Below are 19812 nucleotides of genomic sequence, written 5' to 3' on the forward strand. Positions count from 1 at the left end.
TTGTATTATAATATAATTAATTATAATTAAAATTTATTATTTAATTAATTATTTTTATAATTTATTATGCTGAATTGAAATCTGAAAGAGCACTTATTTGTGGGGGTTAATTGTTTTCTTGAGTCTTTCTTACCCTAAACCCCCAAATTCTCTTCCTGTCTTCCTCCGTGTTTGGTCTGCAGCTCCGATGTTGTGGCTTTGCAAGGTTCAAGCTTCATAATCGGAAGTCAGTCGTCTGTGTGTTTGTTCTGCTGCTTCATTGTCGTTGCAGTTTATGTCTCTGTTCTCGTCTCATTGACAAAATTGTCAAGCTTCACTGTCGTTCTCGTTCTCGACTAAGTTCCTATCTGCTGGTAATTTGCTCTTTCCCTGTGTCTTTGCGGTGGTTTGCTACTGGTGCTTGTGCCTTCATGCTTCAACTCCCTCGCTGCTGGTTGCTCTCTCCCTCCCACCCACTATCCATATTTTATTGAATATTTTATTTGCTGCAAATTACTGTTTGATAAATTTAAATATTGTTGTATTTTATAATTGATTAATTGTTATAATTTATTATTTTATCCATATTTTTTTTTCATGAATTCAGAATATTTTTATATATTTTTATTAAAATATATTATTTTAATTATGATTGGTCTGACGGTTTAACTCCAATTTGATCCTTAATTAGACTACTAACTCTTGAACCACTATTTCAATCAGTTTTGATGACCGGTTCGGTTTTTAATATTTTGATAAAATGCATTAAAGAATTAAAAGTTTACCAAAAACTTGACACAATTAAAGGAGTAATATTAAAAAAAAATTAACTACTATTTATTTATTTAGGATCAAATAAAATTTTAAAATTTTACCTATAATCAGGATCTGAAAGATTGTAGGTTACCGTGAGCAGCTCTGGCAATTCAATTGGTGCACTCATTAACCTCATGCCAAATATGGTCCAAACGCCAAGATAATTACAATCTAGTTTTAGTAAGGTGATTTCTTTTTTCTTCTTTTGCAAGCTAATTAGCAAAGTGATTTCTAAATTGGGTTTTGGTTCTGCAGTCTATTGATCATATTTATGTAGATGGAATTACCTTCCGATGAGTATTGAAGTTGTTTTGGATAATATTCTGTTAATTGAATTAGCCAGATAATCCACTCGAGGAATTGAGTTTGTGCGCTCACAGCAATTTATTATTCTCATTATGGGACGTTAATGGTGCTCACTTCCTTGATTCATTATTCTCAATAATAAATTGCTGTGAGCACTAGAATCAAAAGGTACATCTAATTTCTAGAAAAGCTAAAACAAGATACAACTAGACTTTTAATTTATTTACTTATTCTTTTACAAATCATCCTCATATTTACAGTCAAATTAGATTCTAACTAATTTAGATTAGAGTTCGGTCAGACTTCAGATTTAGTAATTATTACAAAGGTGTTTCCTGTACTGTACATGCTCGAACCCAAAGCTTCTTTTCAAGTGACTATAGCCTTTTTCCACCAGGACTAATGCTTGCTCATATATCTAGCCAAACGGTGCTGAATCCAGAAATTGCATGAACCCGCAAGATGCATGGAGACTGATGCTTGCTTGGTTGCAGAGACAAAATGGACAACCAGTACCATCACAAAATTAGTGTAACATGTGGATAATCTATCTAATTCCTATTGAATTTGCCAAACTTATGCTTTTCTTCGTGTAGTTGCTTGAATAAATAATCTAGTTCTGGAAATGCTGTCACCATTAGTAATTCAACAATGTCAAAAGCCAGCTGCTTCAAACAAACAGATGACTGCAGGAATAGAGTTAAAACCCATTACAACTATGCAATGTTATGTTCAATCAGTAGAGCTGGTAATTCTAAATCCCAACCAAAAATATATTGGTTCAATTCTCCTATTTCAGTAAGATGGAATTGAGATGAAAATGGCACCAACAAAACCTCTGGAAAATCACATAGGATCATTCAGTTAACCTGAAACATTGGAACTATCTGCTATAAACTGAAGAAGATCATGCTAGAAATGGAGGGAGATTAATCAGAGATATGTGTTTGCATCTCTATCTTTTTTCATCACTTCCACTGTCAATAACTAGAATGAATATCAATAATGCTTTAATTAAAAGGGAAAAAAATCATGCTATTGAAGTGACAAAAAAAAAATCTACTGTCATGTTTTTATCGAAGAAACTAACGTCAAAAATTACCTGAAGAAAAAAATAGAGATGTCTGGCACACCGTTCATACTCCTTGCGACCAACAAGACCTACAATTGCTGTTGGTGCATGATCTACATGCACAGAAATGTTAACACTTTGATTGACAGAAACCAGTTGCAACACTATCAATTCTGAAGATAACTGGAGAATTAACAGTGCAACATGTATTACCAATCATTAGCTCATACACAAACTTCGCACGACGATCTTCCTCTTGCTTTTGCTGCTCATCCTTCCTTAAAGAAGATGAATCTTTAGGTTGCTGGCCATGAGGTGAATTCTGAGATGGGCTGGAAATTGGTGGTGGCCTTCGACTTGGATGCTTGGTTATGAATATTCCATCAGGCCAGAGTATCTATACATAGGTCGTCCAACAACTCATATCAGCATCATATTCGTCTAACATGCTATTTAAAGTCAAGTTTTTTTTTTCCCCATGAACCAATTCACCTAAACTTCTTTTTTTTTTTTCTTTTTAAAAAGCCAAGTTTTTCTTCCTCAGGAACATTGTCCTGGTCGTATACAGATAAAACCAAATATTTAACGGATGAATTACTTTCTTCCCCCTTATAATGCCCAATATACATAAATCTCCCATCTGCTTTGAAAAATTGCAGTACCCTCCCGCAAGCTTTATTTTAAAAAAGATGGGCTATACTTACTTCCCCTGCGCTGAAAAACTAAGTTAAATAGAGAACTAATGGCACAACATGTTTTATTATCTAGGTTGTATAAAAAATGAAAATACACCATGTTTCAAATATTCAAAGTGTGAATTACTCTCCTCTAATTTAAAAAATGTCCAAAGATATGATATTCTCTTTATGAAAAATTATACTCCACTTAAGCTTGAAGTTAAAAGAAACTCTAACTTCCTCTACCTCTACAATTAAAATAAATAAATAAATTACAATTAAAAATTATACATATTGTATAAATAACATACTAAGTATTATATGTTACATATAAAATAATTACTTTTTTGGGAGTGGAAATACTCGTTCTTTTCTTTTTAAAAGAAAATAGACTAATGACTTACAAAACAAAATAAATAATATTGAAATAAAAGTCTAAAAGGGAGATATTTACAAGTAAACTATATTGTATTTTTAACAAAAGAAACCAAAAATATTCTTAGAGCTATGTTAGACATTCCTTGACTCCAATAAAGGTTCATATATATGTTCATCATAGAAGACACAATTATGTACTTCGAATCTCTTTGGGGTTTGGCCAAAAAAAAAATCTTTGGGGAGGAGAGAGAAATTTATCCATGTCTAAATTTAAATGTCTGAAGAGACTCAAAACAACATAAATTCTCAAAAAGTGAATGGTCTTTAGATTACTTTTTCAACTCGCCTGATCCCGGAAGCAATCACTGACCCCTTACGGAGAAGCTGGATTTTGGCTAGCAACCAATCATCAAAGGCATCACCCATTCCTAGTTGTAGGATCTGTTTAACAACCCAAAAAACTTTCCGCCTGTAATGTGTACAAAACATACATTGTAAGTATATGAGCTTGACATTGGATCCAAAACCAAACATCTTAGTAAAAGCTATGGACATGAAAGAAATATGATTTTTCAGACTACCTAATCCATCCACCATCTTGAAGCTGGAAGATAACACCGACCAGATCCAATACGGGAACACTCAAATTTGGAGGCACCCACTGCACAGAAGAATTAAATTTAATCAGAATCAAGATGCAATCATGCATATGATAGTGTGCCTAAGACGCCAATGATGATCAAGCATCATTGTTTCATAGTGTATGACACAAATGTCACGATAAATAGGCATATCTAGAACCAAATATTTGGATTTATCTTAGAATCACCTCTCTAGGAAGAGCGTCAGAGGTATCATGGACTAAATCAGACACCTCAATCGAACCATCAGGCTCTTTCCCTTTCACTGTCTTTGGCAAGTTCTCAGGAGAAGTGTCACTCTTCTCTGCTCTAGTACTTGTATCAATGCCAGAATTTTCAAATAAGCCCTGAGAATCCTTTCCAAGAACAGCCTGATTACTAACAACAAAGTTCTCTCTTCTGAAGGCAAAGAGGTCCCTTACAGAAAAATCGGAGGTTCTTTTACTTTTCTCGGATGGTTTATCATCCATGTCAGCTAGGGTGGTTTCCAATAACCAAAAAAAAAAAAAAATACAAAGTCAAAAGAAGGGGAGATCTTGAAATACGCATGTCAAACAATAACCATTAAACATGAATTACCTGGCAATGTTTTGACAATGGAAAGCAAATTTGAGAAACGGTATGTCTGCAATATAATGTAATAGCAAGAAATAAGCCAGAATATTAAAAATTAAAAATAAAATAAAAAGGCAAAAAGTGCTGGTAACAAAGGAAAACTTGTTGGACATGAAAACAGACCTGAGAGTCGACACTGAGAAAGTCCCACGCTTCAATTGATCCTGAAACTATTGGAAGCTGCATAAGCTCCTAAAGAGCAAAAGGACACGAATCAATAAAAATAATCAAGGTATGAAATGACATGATCAGCAAATAGAGGAAAAGAATTCTGTACTATGGATGCGTAGGTGATATCTCAAAGTATGGATCATTCATATTTAACATCTATCCTGCTGGTATCAAAGTATTGATGATTCCAATTTTATCACGAGACTGAAACAGGATAATTTGATCTTTAATTAACATTCATCTAGAATAAGAACCTACCAATCAGTCAAAGAAACAATTGGAGACCTGAAAATGAGGGTTTACATTATAACATAGAATCCACAAGAAAAAAAAACAGAGAGAGAAAGTCAGAAGAAACTTTGTTCAAAATTATACACTCTCTGGTCTTAAATATAAGAAACAGATGAATACCTCAAGATTAAGAAAAGTTGTCATCCATCTTAAATGTGTCATAAGTTGAAATTTTTTCCCACAAATGGCCCCAATTTCATGTATAAACTTCTATCTTTATAATATGATTCTTAATTACTACTCTCAATTTAATGAAGCACATAATTGGAAAAATGTAATTAATGCTCTAAACAAAGCTTTTTGTGTCTTATAATTTGGAAAAGAGCAAGTTTCTTAAAATACTCTTATATTCAAGACTGGAGGTAGTATTATAATCCTGACATATCTTAAGCATAAGCACATGATTTAAATTAACAGGGAATCAACAAATTAAGTTTCTGACCTTTAAATAAATTTCCAACAATTTACAACGCTCCTGAACAACTGTTACATCTAAACCTGTTGTTAGAAAATGTTTCGGAGGCAAATGAAGGTTATAATCAGGAAACTCTTTCAAGCGCCAATGTAGCTCCTCAAAATGACGAAACCTTAAAAATAGAAAAGAAGCATCACAAATGTAAGCTTAAAGAACATATAAGAAGACAACTTTAAAATGATTAATATTAAGAACAAATCTATGAAAGACTAAGAAAACTTAGCACCTCCTTTTAATTGTCCAACTTTTATTATTTACATCTGTTACAGATATGGAATAAACAGCAAATGTTCTTGAGCCACTCTTCACAATATCCGCACCTAAGACCTGCATCAGTAAATTAGTTTACAATTTTTTAAATAAAAATGTATTAGAATAAAAAAAAAGGAGAATTACATCCAGCCCCCTCTCAAGGAAATTAATCACAAATAAGAACAAACAAGAAATCCCATTCGAGAAAAAACAAGTCATGTTCCCATTTTAACAACAACTCATTCCGCATTGATCTTTATCTGTGATTAATTCTCTTGAGAAGGGGCTGGATGTGATTTTTCCAATAAAAAATCAAGCATTATCTATTAATGGAGCTTCATAGAATTAAGGTAAGTACCTCACATCTCAATTTGAAAAAGGAATCTACTGGCAGTGAACTTTTCAGGGGATTAACAGCCACATTGCAAGGTTCTGACCTAGAAATAGAGGATGCTGAAGAAGAAGCTGCTGCTCCACTGTGTATTCTACCCAAATTATCAACATCAGGATCATCACTGGAGTCCCCAGAACTTACATTTGATTTTGGAGACCTAAGAATATCCTGTTCATCTCCAGAAAAAAAGCTAGTTCTATTAACTTCGTGCATGTTATGACCACTTGACCTTGATCTTTTCCAGCCAAATCGGGTTCTGGGTGGTCTATGATAGCATGATTGCATCTTATTCATCTTTGTACCATGACTGTCAAAATTTTCTAGCGGGTGATGAATGAGAGAAATGGCCCAATTTCTATTTCTTCTTCCATCCCAAACTTTAGTTCCAGGGGAACTGAGCCTGGTGATTGTGTTAGTTTCATCATCTTCAGAAGTACTGCTCTCTGAATCAACCATCAGCAGACGCATGTGGCTTTGGCCATCATCCTGTGATGATGTAACTGATGGACAAGTTGATATACTCCTGTCTGCACAAACAGGTGTGTCTTCTACTGTAAGCCGATTACTGCACCCCAAATTAGCGGTAGCACTGGTACCATTGGAGAGATTAAGTTTAAAGTTAGTTTCCTTTTCTTCAGGTCCTGGTATCACCTTCTTATGATCACTTTTTGGCAATTTTCCTACCACTTGTTGCAGGACAAGCTCCCTTGACTGATTCTCCCGATCCATGTTCTTGTAACCTCTCCCTTTTGTCCACATGTTCTCAAAATGTTCTGGAGCAAGAGTTTGGGTCATTCTCTGGGACATGAGATCCAAGATATCACCCCACTGCCCTCTTGAGTGATATTGTTTAACACTTTGATTATCATTAATTCGGGAGTTTGATGGCAATGACTTCCACAAAAGTGCTAATAGAGCATCAATTGAACGCAATGGATCTTTAGAAAAAGTATCAACAAAATTATCTTCCACAGATGACTGTGCATTTCTGGAATGACTATTTCCTAGCTGTACCAGCTCTAAACCAGTAATAGAAGAATTTAAAATCTTAGGAAAACGATCAGAAGATATCTTCAATCTATCTTCTGTGGAGTGAGATGCTTCCTGAACTGCATTAGCTGCTTTTTTAAGTTTGGTCTTATTAATTACAACAGATTCAATTCTTTCGTTAACAAATCTGCCAGTGAAAAGAAAAAGGGGAAATGAGAATACAAACATAGGCTAAAAATCAAGCAAAATAATGTTACCTTGGACTGGCTAAGTTGAGAACAGGTCTCATCACTGCATGCACAAGTAGTTCTCGAGCAGTGTGTCGAATGGAAGAGCACTGCAAATCCTCATGCTTGAAAGTGACTGACATAAGACCTTCCATCAAATGCTGCAAAACCTGCTAATTAAGAAAACATAGCATTATTCCTCGAACTTAAGAAGTAAGAGGAATAGATTTTATGCCTACTGAATAAGATTTAATCATTCATCATTCAGTGTAAGTAGATTATACAATAAAGTGGAGAACCTTATGCTCGGCTTCAGCAGAAAATAAAGCAGGATGCAATTTGTCCTCTGCAGCCAAAGCAGGTTTCAATTCTGTATCTAGAGATTCAATTGTTAAAGGAGATGAAGTTTGCTTTTCAATTTTTGCTAAAGTAGCACGAAACACCTCCAAGTGTGTGCAAATGAGATTAATAAGATCACTGAACCACAGAGTAAAAGCTAATAATCAGTCATTCAGTACATAGCACAGAAAATATCATGGACAAGCAACGAAGCAAAGAACCTCATCAAAAGATCAATCAGGTTTATATTCCTCATCCGTCCTGAAAGCTCTCCAAGAAAACCAATTATTATTTGCACTAACTCCTCAGGACCCTCTCTATCTGGTGTCAAGCGAGAGTACCACTGGTTAGTCACCCACTCAGAAACTAGATGTCTAGTGAAGTGATCCATTGCTTCCTCAACAACAGGAGAATTCACCTTTTCTCTCCAATCTGACTTTGCAACAACTTTAGGAAATTCAAGAGGTTTCTTTGAAGACTGAGCTGTGGTTGTACACGGTCTACTGTTATATAATGCAGCTTTTCTCTTCATATCAAAATCTAGCAATAGATAGCGGAGAATAACAACAAGGGAGGTAGCAACTGGTAAGTTTACCCAAACTGATGAGCTTGTCACTGAAATTTAAGAAAAAGAAAAAGTCAATACCAGTACCTGGAAACAAAATTATCTCAAAATCAGTAAGTACAAAATACAAAATGTTGTTCTCCAGACAATGAAGAAGTTAAAATTTTTAAAGTATATATCTACTCTTAAAAACTGAATGTTTATTGGAAGTAAAAGAAAGCAACCTTAAAACAAGGATAAGAATTTGCATCCCACGAGCTGCAGAAAGTGGAAAAGATAGGTATGGTCTAGTGGTGAGGGATGTGGTTAATTAAGAAGAGATCTGTCGAAACTCGACTGTCATATACCCCAAAAAATAATAACAACCACTTAAAGCTTCAGCATTCCAAATCAAGCAAAGTTTTCAAGAACCTAGGGAATAAGGCTTTAGCAGGAAAACTGGGTCAGTCCCAGTTCCAATGAAATTTTTTGACATGGAATGAATAGTAGAATGTCAATGCAAATAACGAACCCTATCAAACTTAGGAGCTAAACCAAACTGTAGCGCCATAAATACACCATGAACCTGTATTCTAAGAATTAAGCACACAGAACTGATTGAGCAACCATTCCTGGCTTGATAAGTATTCTAGACTTTGCTTAGTAGAAGTCAAGCATAGATATTTCCCTTGGGAGGGGAAAAAAAAAGTTTCCATTGTGATCCTTGCAAGGGAAACTTGTAGGCCCAGAATATGGACCAAATCACATATTCACATCTAAATTCACCATAAGAATAGAAGAAAAACAAAATAATGTTGGATATATGATTCTGTATCCTGAATCCAACCACCATGTTAAAATAAATTGGTTTCTGACCCTTAGTATTATAAGATGAAAGTACCCCAATCCCAAGATTACATTGTAGTACATACTAAATGCCACCATGTTGGTCCCACCATTTTTCGCTTGTGATAGGACTGTAACAACCATGATATTTAAATGCTTCATGAAAAGAGTTGCAAGGAAAACCAAACTAGATAAGTTACAGAGTTAAAAGAACACACTAACAAAGCTTCTGTTTTAGTCATTTCCAAGGATGCTTGTTGTGTTAAGCTAAATTGAATTTTCATTTTTAAAAAAAAATAAAAAAAGTACACTGATAATATCTATATAGCTTAACAAAACATGCATTCTAGGACATGACTAATACAGAAACACACTTTAGACGGAGCAAGGGCTTGCAGTATCGCATATAATAAAACATAAAAAACGTCTAGATTACCCATTCTGGACCCAAATGAGCTATAGAAGGAAAAATCGGAACTTCTAATGCATAAGCTGGAAAACTTCTTTTTCTTTCTTTTTGGAGAAAGAACAATAAAATTAAACGATAAAAAGATTAGAATACAAACTTCCTAGCCACTGGCCACGAAGAAATGTCTGACGGAACAAAGAGATTAACATCATTAGAAACACTAGTTCTAAAACCTCTAGAGCATCTAACAAAGCAACTTATATCAAAATATTCTGGAGAACTTACACGACATGAGATATGACAGACCCACGACGCATATGACTAGAAAAACAATCCGTTTCTTCCCTTCCTCAATGAAGTCTCTTGCCTTCATCTGGTTCGGCGTGCTCATAACAAAATTAATTCAAGTTGACCAAACGTCCCTCTTCTATCGTTCTCAGACCCATGATGCGCAGGATCGTGCAATGAGAAGTCATTAAATGACCGCAATTTAACTGATAAAATACGAAGAAAACTGACGGATGGAGATAAGGACAAAATGAGGTAAAAGAGAGAGCAGAACACTGTGCCGAAGAAATTCAACGCTATGACCGTTAGGTTTTATGTTTGGAATTATCGTGTTTGTTTGCATGTGGCGCTGGGTGTGGGTATATATTGATTATTTCCACCCTTTCCTTGTGAGTTTCCATTGTACTTTCTCAAAGTTCTGATACAAATTGAAACTTCAACTACTCTACGGGTGCTTTGCCGGCGCAATTCAGACGCTGAGTTATATGTATAATTGCTCATAATTTATGAACACTGTCTGCCAGACAAATAATATTTAAAAAGATTAGGAAAAAGATGAACTGAAATACAAATTGCTTTAGCAAACTACAAATCAAATAAACATTAAATGGGGGGATCGGAGTTCATGTAACCTAGGAAGTTCCACAGTATGATTTCCTACAAATTTATTAGATGTATAAATGATTTTTGGATAAAAACCTTTGTTTTTGTTTTATTTCAGTTGCGAAGATGAATTTATAATCCTAATTGTGGTTCTATACTTCCGTGAGAGTTTAAGGTATCAATTTTTTTGCTGAACAGGGTAATGTTTGTCTGTTTGTTTGGTTTTTTTTTTTTTTTTTAATGAAATGAATTTTAGGGGTTAGCCAATGATTTAGGTCATACTTTGAAAGAGTTTTTAGGAGGTGAAATGGCTCGGTCACTCTAAATTTAATTTATCATGGTTAAAAAAATCAACTGGTTATTGAACTTGACGAAATATTAATTTAAATATTCTAAAATATTAAAATGGCTTAAAATAAATATAGAGTTATTTGTTTTGGCCAAAAATAAATACAGAATTATTAAATTATCCTCATACTGCACACGAAGCTTTCCTCTTATTTTCTCCAAATAATTCAAGGTAAATCGTCTTCTTTCTCAAATTTACTTCACACTTAATTCGTTGTTGTTTTCTTTTCTCTTATCTCTGTATCTATTCTTTGAATCTGTGTTGCGTTTCTTCCATACACCGAATTTGGTTAATCTTTATCTGTTCATCACGAACGGTTTGATTGTTGTTTGTGTAGAAATAAAGTTACAAGACAATATTATTTATACTCATTTATAGTTTATCATGAACGCTAAAAATACAATCCAAAATTGTATTTGAATTAACCAACAAATATTGTACGTTAAGTTGTTAACTTTCTTCAGGTTATACGTACATGTATGTATACGTACATACATACATACATATTTGTGTGTGTATAAATTTTAAAAAATAAAAGGCGTGCAAGTACAATAATTTTATGTGGATTATTGTTGTTGTCGTGGTCGTCATCATCATCAACATCAAACTATCATGCAAAACTAAAATTATGAAAATTTGTTCCACCACCAAAAAATAATAGTAATTTGTTTATATTATTCCAACTTAATCAGTCCATCTGAATGATATTAGAAAAGAAAACTTAGGTGCTATTTGATTTGTGTTTTCATTTTTATTTTTAAAAATATTTTGTAATATAATTTTTAAAATTGTCTTTTAAAACAAAATAAAAAATAAATCGGTTTAGTCAAATTAATTTAAAAATAATTTTAAAAATAAAAAACATGCAGATAATAATGGTTGGAAGCGATGGTTAATAATAGTAATTTATAATAGAAATTGATTAAACTAACTATATTTTTTAATAATCAAATATAATGTGTTTTGAAAACAATAAAAATAAAATAAAAATAACTTTAAAATGTTTTATTTTTCATTTTTAAAAATAAAAAATAGAATATTTTTCAAAATAATTAAATTTAAAGTATTTTGAGTTTTAATTTTTTTTGTTTTTAAAAATAAAAGATAGTTTTTAAAAACAAAAATCAAACAGGGTCTTATAATCCATTTCATCCCCTCTTATTTTCTTGTAACTCCTTCCTTAACAAAACTAGTAAACAACAAAAAAATTTCATTCCATTTCATTAATCACTATTTCACTCGATTACTCCTTTAAATCCTTTAAGGTACTCTTATTACATATAGATATATATATATATATTTACATGTAGATATACAAGTTAATATCTTAAATTTCTTAGTTTTAGTTTATTTTATCTCTAGAGCACGCAATTAAAGTTAGGAATAGTGGAAATGGTTAATTTAATTGAGGTTTAAAATTTTATTAAAAAATATATCTATATTTATTATCTATTGTACTCCAAACATAATTATATTTTGGTTTAATGAGTAACCTAAACCCTAAACTATTACATAAATATTATCCTGAATACTTAACTTTTGAAATTTACAAAATTTTTTCTCAACTTTTAAATTTGAGTACTTGAAATTCCATCATTAAATTAAAGAAAATTACTGTTATTTATATGAATTAAGATGAGTATTATATCAATGTGTGATTGGACCCCACAATTATAAAAGTAACAACGATTTTCTCCTACTTAACAGTGAGGTTTGAGATATTAGGAATTTAAAAATTAAAAACAGTCTTTACATATTTTAAGAGTTTAAAATTTAAAAAAATATTCTTTATATCTATTGAGAGAATACTTGTGTGTAAATAAAGGCATGCTTTTATGACTCAGCTTATGGACTTAGCCATCAGGATCGAGTATCCTAGCACTTTGCAATGCAAACGAATTATTTTTTATGTTGGGAAATTTACTGGGACGTCTCACACCAAGATTTCAATTATTTTAAAGTATCATAAAATATATAAATTGTTACTACGACTTAAATTCTCTATAATTATAATTTGATAAAAAAAAATAATAATTCGATATTAAATTTATGCTTAAATTGTCATTTTTTTCCTAAGCTATAAATGCATAAGATTTGATATTTGAAAGTATTTTATGAGATCTTTTAATTATTAAAATACTTACAAAAGATCTTGGAGTGATTTTTTCTTTTTATGTTTAAATTTTGTTGTTGTTGAGCTTTTATGTTTAAAATTATTGGATAAAATAATTAATACGCAATAAATGTATTACTCTCGAGCATTTAATAATGCAATCGCTCTTTTTTTCCCTCTCCCATGAAGTAAAGTTGTTGATGTGAAATTAACCTTCCCTTTCATGCATGTGAATGAATTGACGGGGAAACAATAAAGCACAAAAAGAGGAAGTATCATTGTGAAACTTTTACTCTCTTGATTCCGTACACACCGAATTTTGTTCAAGCACTAGTGGAGCTGGTAGATAGGATGGACTCGACCTACATTTTGGAAAAGATCAAATACATGCATTTTCGATAATTTTTTTCTTAAAGTTATCATCATTTATATTGTTTTAAACATAACCTAACCCATATCATGTATCTAATTCTTTTGGCAACTTGGAAGAGAATTTTGAACCTTGAATTGTACTACTCCATCCCTTGGTACCAATGCTAGATCCAATCAGCGTTATGTGTTTTTTAAACCCTTGATAATTCAAATGAATATTGTAACATTAATGAAGATATCACGGTTTCTTAAAATATGAATAATATTTTTGAGACTTTTTTTTTTTAAAAATCTAATAATCAATAGCAACACTTTTACAAAAATTGTATAGAGCTATATTATTATATAAAACTTTGTCTAATTTATATTTAAGTCAAGTTGGGTTGAACATGATAATTCTCTCAAAAATATGTTCTTACATTTGCATAAGTTTAAAACCATGATATCATGTTTGAGTGGTTATAACATATAACTTTATTAGTACTCGTCGGTTATTTTTTAATATAAAATGTCGAAAATCTGTATAAGAAAATAAATTAATTCATATCATAATTCAAAATAAATTTGCATCCGGCCATGTAATTTCAGAAATCAAGATTTTAAGATTGTTATTGGCAACGTGACGAAGAAGTCTTGTTTCATGGGACCACTTTATGTCCCTTGGAGATTTGGTGAACATTGCAGCAGTATTACCTATTAATCGAGGTGGAGGTGACTAAAACCTTCAACACCGATTGGCTCACCAAATGAAATTTGAATCATCATCGATATACACGTAAACTCTATACAAATATTTCTGAATCCTATTCTATTGCTTTGCTGTTTCTGTGGGGTTCAAGAGCCTAGTTTTTCCCATTTTTGTATATATATTTTTATCATTTGAATTTGATTATGTCTTAGTTTAGCTTTAGCACGTGTTATTGATGACTTATCGTTGATTGTTGATATCATGCTTTAAACCAGGTCTTTTTTTTCCCCCTCTGCCTCTAATTTTCTTGTTTCATTTTCCGGCTGAGTTAAGAAGAGGACGGCAAGGGATTTTTTGGGGAGGCAAAACGCAAAGGAGATCCCATGAAACGACACGACGTGACGAATCAACCTTCGCAGAATATAATCTTCCGTACAGAAATGTTTCCATTCTCAATTTTCACAGTGTGACTGACATGGTCCACCGCCAGTCCACCACATCCTGATCATCTCTCCCCATGTGAAGATACAATCTTCAATGTTGTAATTTGTGATATTTCCATTTTTCTCAATTCTCATTCTCTTTCTTTCTCGCTTTTTCCTCTCCCATTCACACTTGAACGCCCCAGCAGAAACCCTTCTTCTCCGGCGATGTCTTCGCCGTCTCCGGAAACATCTCAGGCACCCAACTCCACGTCTCCTCCTCCTTCGCCTCTTGTCACCACCAATGACACCTCTCCTCCAGCTCCGAATATTTCCACGTCACCTACCGCGACGCCGGCGGTGCCACCTCCTCCGGTCGAGCTTCCGACGCTGGTATCGGAATCAAACGGAATGTCCAGGGCTACAGTAATTGGACTAGTTATTGGGACTGTATTTGGCTCACTGCTCATGCTCGTTTGTGTGGGCATTTGCGCTTTTTGCTATAAAAGGAGAAAGCGGAGGAGGATGAGAAAACATGGGTTGGACGATTACTCTGCTGATCCTCCATCACAACCCAAAGGTAAGCTTTTCCTGGCTTCCTTTATGTAGTATGCAATTCCGGGCCCTTCAAAATTTTTGACAGGGTTTTGTCGTATTTTGCTGTAAACTTTAATACACATGAACGTTTTACCCCGTCCTTCTTTTAGGTGTATTTAATGGGTATAAGGAACATATAAGTTAGTTAGATTTGTCGATTTGTGCTCTGACAAGTAGAGTGAATGTCGCGTTACATTCTACGGTCTGTAATTAAGTGCTGGAATCTATTAGATTTATGCACTTGTTGACTTCAGTATACTGTTCCTGCCCTGGAGGGAAAGTCTCTACATTAAACAACGCACGGCGTATGTTTAATTTCAGTTACTCATTTTATCTTTTTATACTCGGCCTCGTTTGTTGGTTGAAAAAGAGATCTTTGTCGAGTAGGTTGACATTATCATTAGTTTAGGCGACATTGTGCTGTTTCTCATTTGTGCATTGTATTTTGGTTGATAGACTCTGGTTGGACAAACCTGTATTAGCTTAGCTGCCTCAAATAAGCTTTTGCCTAATCAGTTATACATAAATTTTGATTTCTTTTCTTTTTTTTTGTGTGTGGAAAAAAACATAAATTACATGTGAAATTGTCCCTAATCGTAGCACTCAATTCTTGATGCCAATTTCTCCAGCTGATCAGTTTGGTGGCCCGCCCCAGCAATGGCAGCATGGCATTCCTCCTCCAACCAATGGTCGAGCAACATTGCCTCCAAAGCCAAGTCCACCACCTGGAGTTCTGTTGAATCAGCAAGCATCGTCCACTAATGTCACTTCTCCCCCAATATATTCTACAAGTGGTACAAGTTTGGAATCTGAGAGACCATCCCATGCACCATCTCATGCGGTCACTTTGGGATTGTCACAAAGCTCGTTTACATATGAAGAACTTGCATTTGCAACAAATGGATTCTCAGACTCCAATCTTCTTGGTCAAGGTGGGTTTGGCTATGTCCATAAAGGAGTCCTCCCAAATGGAAAAACCGTTGCAGTTAAGCAGCTGAAATCTGAGAGCAAACAGGGGGAGCGTGAGTTCCAGGCTGAAGTGGAGGTCATCAGCCGAGTCCATCACCGACATCTTGTTTCCTTAGTTGGATACTGCATTGCTGGAGCCCAGAGGATGCTTGTATATGAGTTTGTCCCAAACAATACACTAGAATTCCATTTGCATGGTATGATTCCAATATTTAATCCTTTCCTCATCTTCCAAAATAGAGAAGCATGCGTAAGTGACGTGGAATGGAAAATAGCTTGGCTCTTTTTTCTTAGATAGGATTTTCTGAAATTGTGGTCACATACAATTTGAGATTTATTCTCTGTGCACTGTATCTCAACTTTCAATACCTTTTGGTTGTAAGGTATTTGGAACTAAGTCTTGATGTACTTATTGAAAACCATGAGAAATCAATATTTGGGGAAACTTTTCGGAAAGTTACTATTGCAGCTCCCTGTTCTGTGAGAACAACAATAGAGTAAACAAAATTACGAGCTCAAAATTCATTGCAGTTATGCATAAGTTGACAAGAACTCTGCCTTACTACCTACAATTCTAGCATTTGAAGGTTATAAATCAACGGTTAGGTTTAAGATTCAAGAATCAACATCTCAGAGTTTGTAGATTGCATTTGGAATTTAAGGTTGCAAAGAAATGGCGGGGAGAAGATTTGAAGATTTGTATGGTTAATCTGGGAACTAATGGTGTGGAATGCTGGAAAGGCTTTAGGATGTACTAGTTCAACTTAACCTAAAGTTTTCTCTTGCTTGTTCATAGCTAGCTTGTGATTTTCTTCCTGAAAATTTATAAAATGAAAGAAACATGTATGTAGAAAAATCATGAGGAGCACAGTTTTTGTTTGAAAATGCAATTTTATTCTTTTGTCACTTACTTTAGTTAAAGTGTTATTTTGATTTCATGTTATGGTTTTCTATGTAACTTTGCTTATGGTCTTTTGTGGAAAATATATCATAGACATGGTATGCTTATTGTTTAAGCTAAGTTGAAAGAGTAAACATGGTTATTTAATTTTAGAAATTCCCTTTATTGTCATGCATTGGAATTGAAATTTGCCTGACCTGTGTTGGCTATTGAGGGGCAAGGGGCTCCACTATTGAGTTGCAAATTTGATAATCTTACTGATAACGTATGAGCAAATGTGATGGTTCCATTTACAATCATTCCAGGAAAGGATAGAATAACAATGGACTGGGGAACAAGGATGAAAATTGCTATTGGGTCTGCAAAGGGATTGGCATACCTGCACGAGGACTGTGAGTTTGCTTTAGAATTTATATAACTAATTTAAAGGAGAGGCCCGGCAATTATTTTGGTTTGCTATGTTGGTCTTGGAATTTTTAGCCTTTTCTGTCTAATATTGCTCAGGTCACCCAAAAATCATACATCGTGACATCAAGGCATCTAACATTCTTCTTGATGACAATTTTGAGGCGAAGGTAGGATTTGTATCTTTCTAACCTTTTCAATCCCTTCCAATATATGTAAATTATGCAAAAGCAGCAATACCTTTAGATTCAAGCACTTACGTCCGTGTCTCTTATTCAGGTTGCAGATTTTGGACTTGCCAAGTTTTCATCAGATGCTGATACCCATGTCTCCACTCGAGTAATGGGAACCTTTGGGTAAATTTTATTGCGCTGAATCTTTTCTCTTGAATCTCGCCATGAAATACATTGATTGGGAAGTATGGTTCTTTGACCCCTCCCCCTTTTATATTAACTGTTCGTGGCATTTGTTTTTTTCAGAATTCTGATTTAATTTAATGCAGATACCTGGCTCCAGAATATGCTGCTAGTGGAAAACTCACTGAGAAGTCAGATGTCTTCTCCTTTGGTGTTGTTCTTTTGGAGTTGATTACAGGGCGAAAACCTGTAGATAAAACTGAGTCTTTCACAGATGACAGTATGGTTGAGTGGGTGGGTACAGTACTTCATCAATATTTCTCTCTTAAGAAACAGATTATTTATGGTGTAGTACAGTAAGCATGTGTGTATATTGAGTTTGTTATTATTATTATTAATTGTATGTACGTAGAGCAGGGTGGGTCTGATTACTGTTTTTACTACTTACAATCATTACTGTTAATATTTTATTCAAATTTGGATTTGGGTATTTTGCTTTCATTTTTTCTTTCATTGGATGTCTTTTCCAAAATCAGTATTTGCTGTGGGTTTTTAGAAACTCATGCAACCATTTAACTGTGTAGTTTGTACACTGGTTCACTTTCATAGCAAATATGTGGTGAACTGAAAATCTACAAAACTGATTTGCTTTCTTCTAACCATTTCAAGATGTTGAGTGTGTGTTGAACTGAGCTAAAGTTGATAACTTGTAATGAATAGTTAAGATAAACTGGTATACAAAACATTTGTCAATTTTTAAATTGTCTATCGGCATTCAGCAATACCTTTGTTGACTGAACTGATGGTTAAAAAAATCTGCTATAACTTAGTAATGAATAGGTGATATAAATATTGTACAAATTACAGGCAAGACCATTACTTTTTCAAGCTTTGGAAAATGGCAACTTTGATGTCCTTGCTGATCCAAGGTTGCAGAAGAGTTACAACTCTGATGAGATGCTTCGAATGATTGCCTGTGCTGCAAATTGTGTGCGCCATTCAGCTAGGCATCGGCCTCGAATGAGCCAGGTCAGTTATCCAAGTGTAGAAATATGTCCTTAGTTACCTGTTATTTTCTATTGTTGAATTGCTTTGGACATTCTATTTCTAGCAAGTGTGTATGAATGACAAATTCTCCTAACTGTGAATCAACCTATTTCTCTGAAAAGAAGAGAGTCCAGTGTTGACTCACATTATATTGTCAAAGTTATCACAAGCTATTGGCAGATGTATGCTAGAATGTCATAATATTCTGAAACCTAGAGATCCAGTGCTTGCATGTAACAATTAAGATGACTGGCATAAAGCAGGTAGTTCGTGCTCTAGAAGGCAATATTTCTTTGGATGATCTGAATGAGGGAAGCACAGCTGGGCACAGCAGAGCATTTGGCTCCTTTGAAAGTTCAGGTTATGATACTGGCCAATACAATGAGGACCTAAAGAAGTTCAGAAAGCTGGCACTAGAGCAAGAAACTAGTGAATACAGTGGGCCCAGTAGCGATTATGGTCAACATCAGTCAGCCTCAAGCAGTTCTGGCCTGCAAAATGCACAAGAAAAATAATTGGGAATATGGAAGGGGAGATTCACCAAGTTTTGGTTAAAACCTTTGACTCTGAGTTCTCATGAATTGAAGAATGAGGATGGGTACTTAGCTTCATTTGTTGCTTCCTTCACAAAAATGCAGTCGTTGGTAAATATTATTTGTTGGTAGATTTTTCAGGTTCAGCGTACAAATTGGTTTGTTCGTTGATATCAACAGTATAATTTATTTCAGAAGTATGATCCTCTTGAATTATGTAATTCAAACGAGTGTAACATGGGTTCACCTTGGATGCTAACATCTACTGAACAAAAGAAAGCCGTGACATTTGGACAAGGTTGAATCTGAATTTGTTTGGGTTATGTTGTAATGATGCATTATACAGTTAGATTGCTGGCATTGATTTTCTTGTAGGTATTGATGTTAATATTATGAGTGATGGTGGTTACACGTTTTTGATATGACTCTTGCTATATTTATCTTTGTTTCTCTGATTAAGCATTGGGCAAATGGAAGATTAGAAGTTGAATGATCCCATGAGGTCATGATTTTCATGGCAGCAATTTTGATGTGTTAAGGTGAGTTTGATGCTGTATTTAAGTGATTTATCTATGCACAATTCAAAATATATATATATATATATATATATATAATATTAAGTAGATGACCGTATACCAAAAGAAGTGCTTTGGAAAGCGTTGGAAAAAAAGGGAGTACGGATTGCTTATATTAAAGCCATACAAGATATGTATGAGGGGGTAAAAACTAGTATAAGAACGCCTAGTG

General features: G+C 34.0%; 2 protein-coding genes and 1 long non-coding RNA gene across 12 annotated transcripts; 2 read left to right on the forward strand and 1 right to left on the reverse strand.

Annotated features, from left to right (window-relative positions):
• Window positions 1-111: 111 nt before the first annotated feature.
• Window positions 112-1745, forward strand: LOC129288194 (uncharacterized). Of its 6 annotated transcripts, none has more exons than XR_008587952.1 (3): window positions 112-433; window positions 865-980; window positions 1499-1745. It is a non-coding gene; the product is annotated as an uncharacterized LOC129288194 (long non-coding RNA). The 6 variants fall into 6 exon arrangements; XR_008587953.1 differs by having other exon boundaries at window positions 875-980; XR_008587954.1 differs by having other exon boundaries at window positions 882-980.
• Window positions 1293-10144, reverse strand: LOC129288193 (uncharacterized). 5 transcript variants are annotated; one of them, XM_054924658.1, is made up of 15 exons: window positions 9708-10136; window positions 7845-8238; window positions 7584-7761; window positions 7315-7454; window positions 6032-7244; window positions 5648-5748; window positions 5389-5533; window positions 4608-4664; window positions 4449-4494; window positions 4058-4344; window positions 3810-3889; window positions 3562-3697; window positions 2387-2570; window positions 2204-2286; window positions 1293-1787 (listed from the first exon to the last, which is right to left on the reverse strand). In XM_054924658.1, the coding sequence occupies exons 1-15, from the start codon at window positions 9811-9813 to the stop codon at window positions 1653-1655; spliced, it is 3285 nt and encodes a 1094-aa protein (XP_054780633.1). In that variant the 5' UTR covers window positions 9814-10136; the 3' UTR covers window positions 1293-1652. The 5 variants fall into 5 exon arrangements, with proteins under 5 accessions (XP_054780633.1, XP_054780632.1, XP_054780636.1 ...); XM_054924657.1 differs by having other exon boundaries at window positions 4608-4676; window positions 9708-10131; XM_054924661.1 differs by lacking the exon at window positions 9708-10136 and having other exon boundaries at window positions 4608-4676; window positions 7845-7944; window positions 8042-8182.
• Window positions 10145-14156: 4012 nt separating this feature from the next.
• LOC129288740 (proline-rich receptor-like protein kinase PERK1) lies at window positions 14157-19487 on the forward strand. The gene is made up of 8 exons (XM_054925471.1): window positions 14157-14837; window positions 15484-16020; window positions 17030-17116; window positions 17229-17299; window positions 17409-17485; window positions 17632-17779; window positions 18353-18514; window positions 18796-19487. The coding sequence occupies exons 1-8, from the start codon at window positions 14486-14488 to the stop codon at window positions 19045-19047; spliced, it is 1686 nt and encodes a 561-aa protein (XP_054781446.1). The 5' UTR covers window positions 14157-14485; the 3' UTR covers window positions 19048-19487.
• The last annotated feature ends 325 nt before the right edge of the window (window positions 19488-19812 follow it).

Source organism: Prosopis cineraria, unplaced genomic scaffold (assembly GCF_029017545.1).
Source record: "Prosopis cineraria cultivar Desert tree isolate PC_DT_omini unplaced genomic scaffold, ASM2901754v1 PC12, whole genome shotgun sequence".
Classification (NCBI taxonomy): Eukaryota; Viridiplantae; Streptophyta; class Magnoliopsida; order Fabales; family Fabaceae; genus Prosopis; species Prosopis cineraria.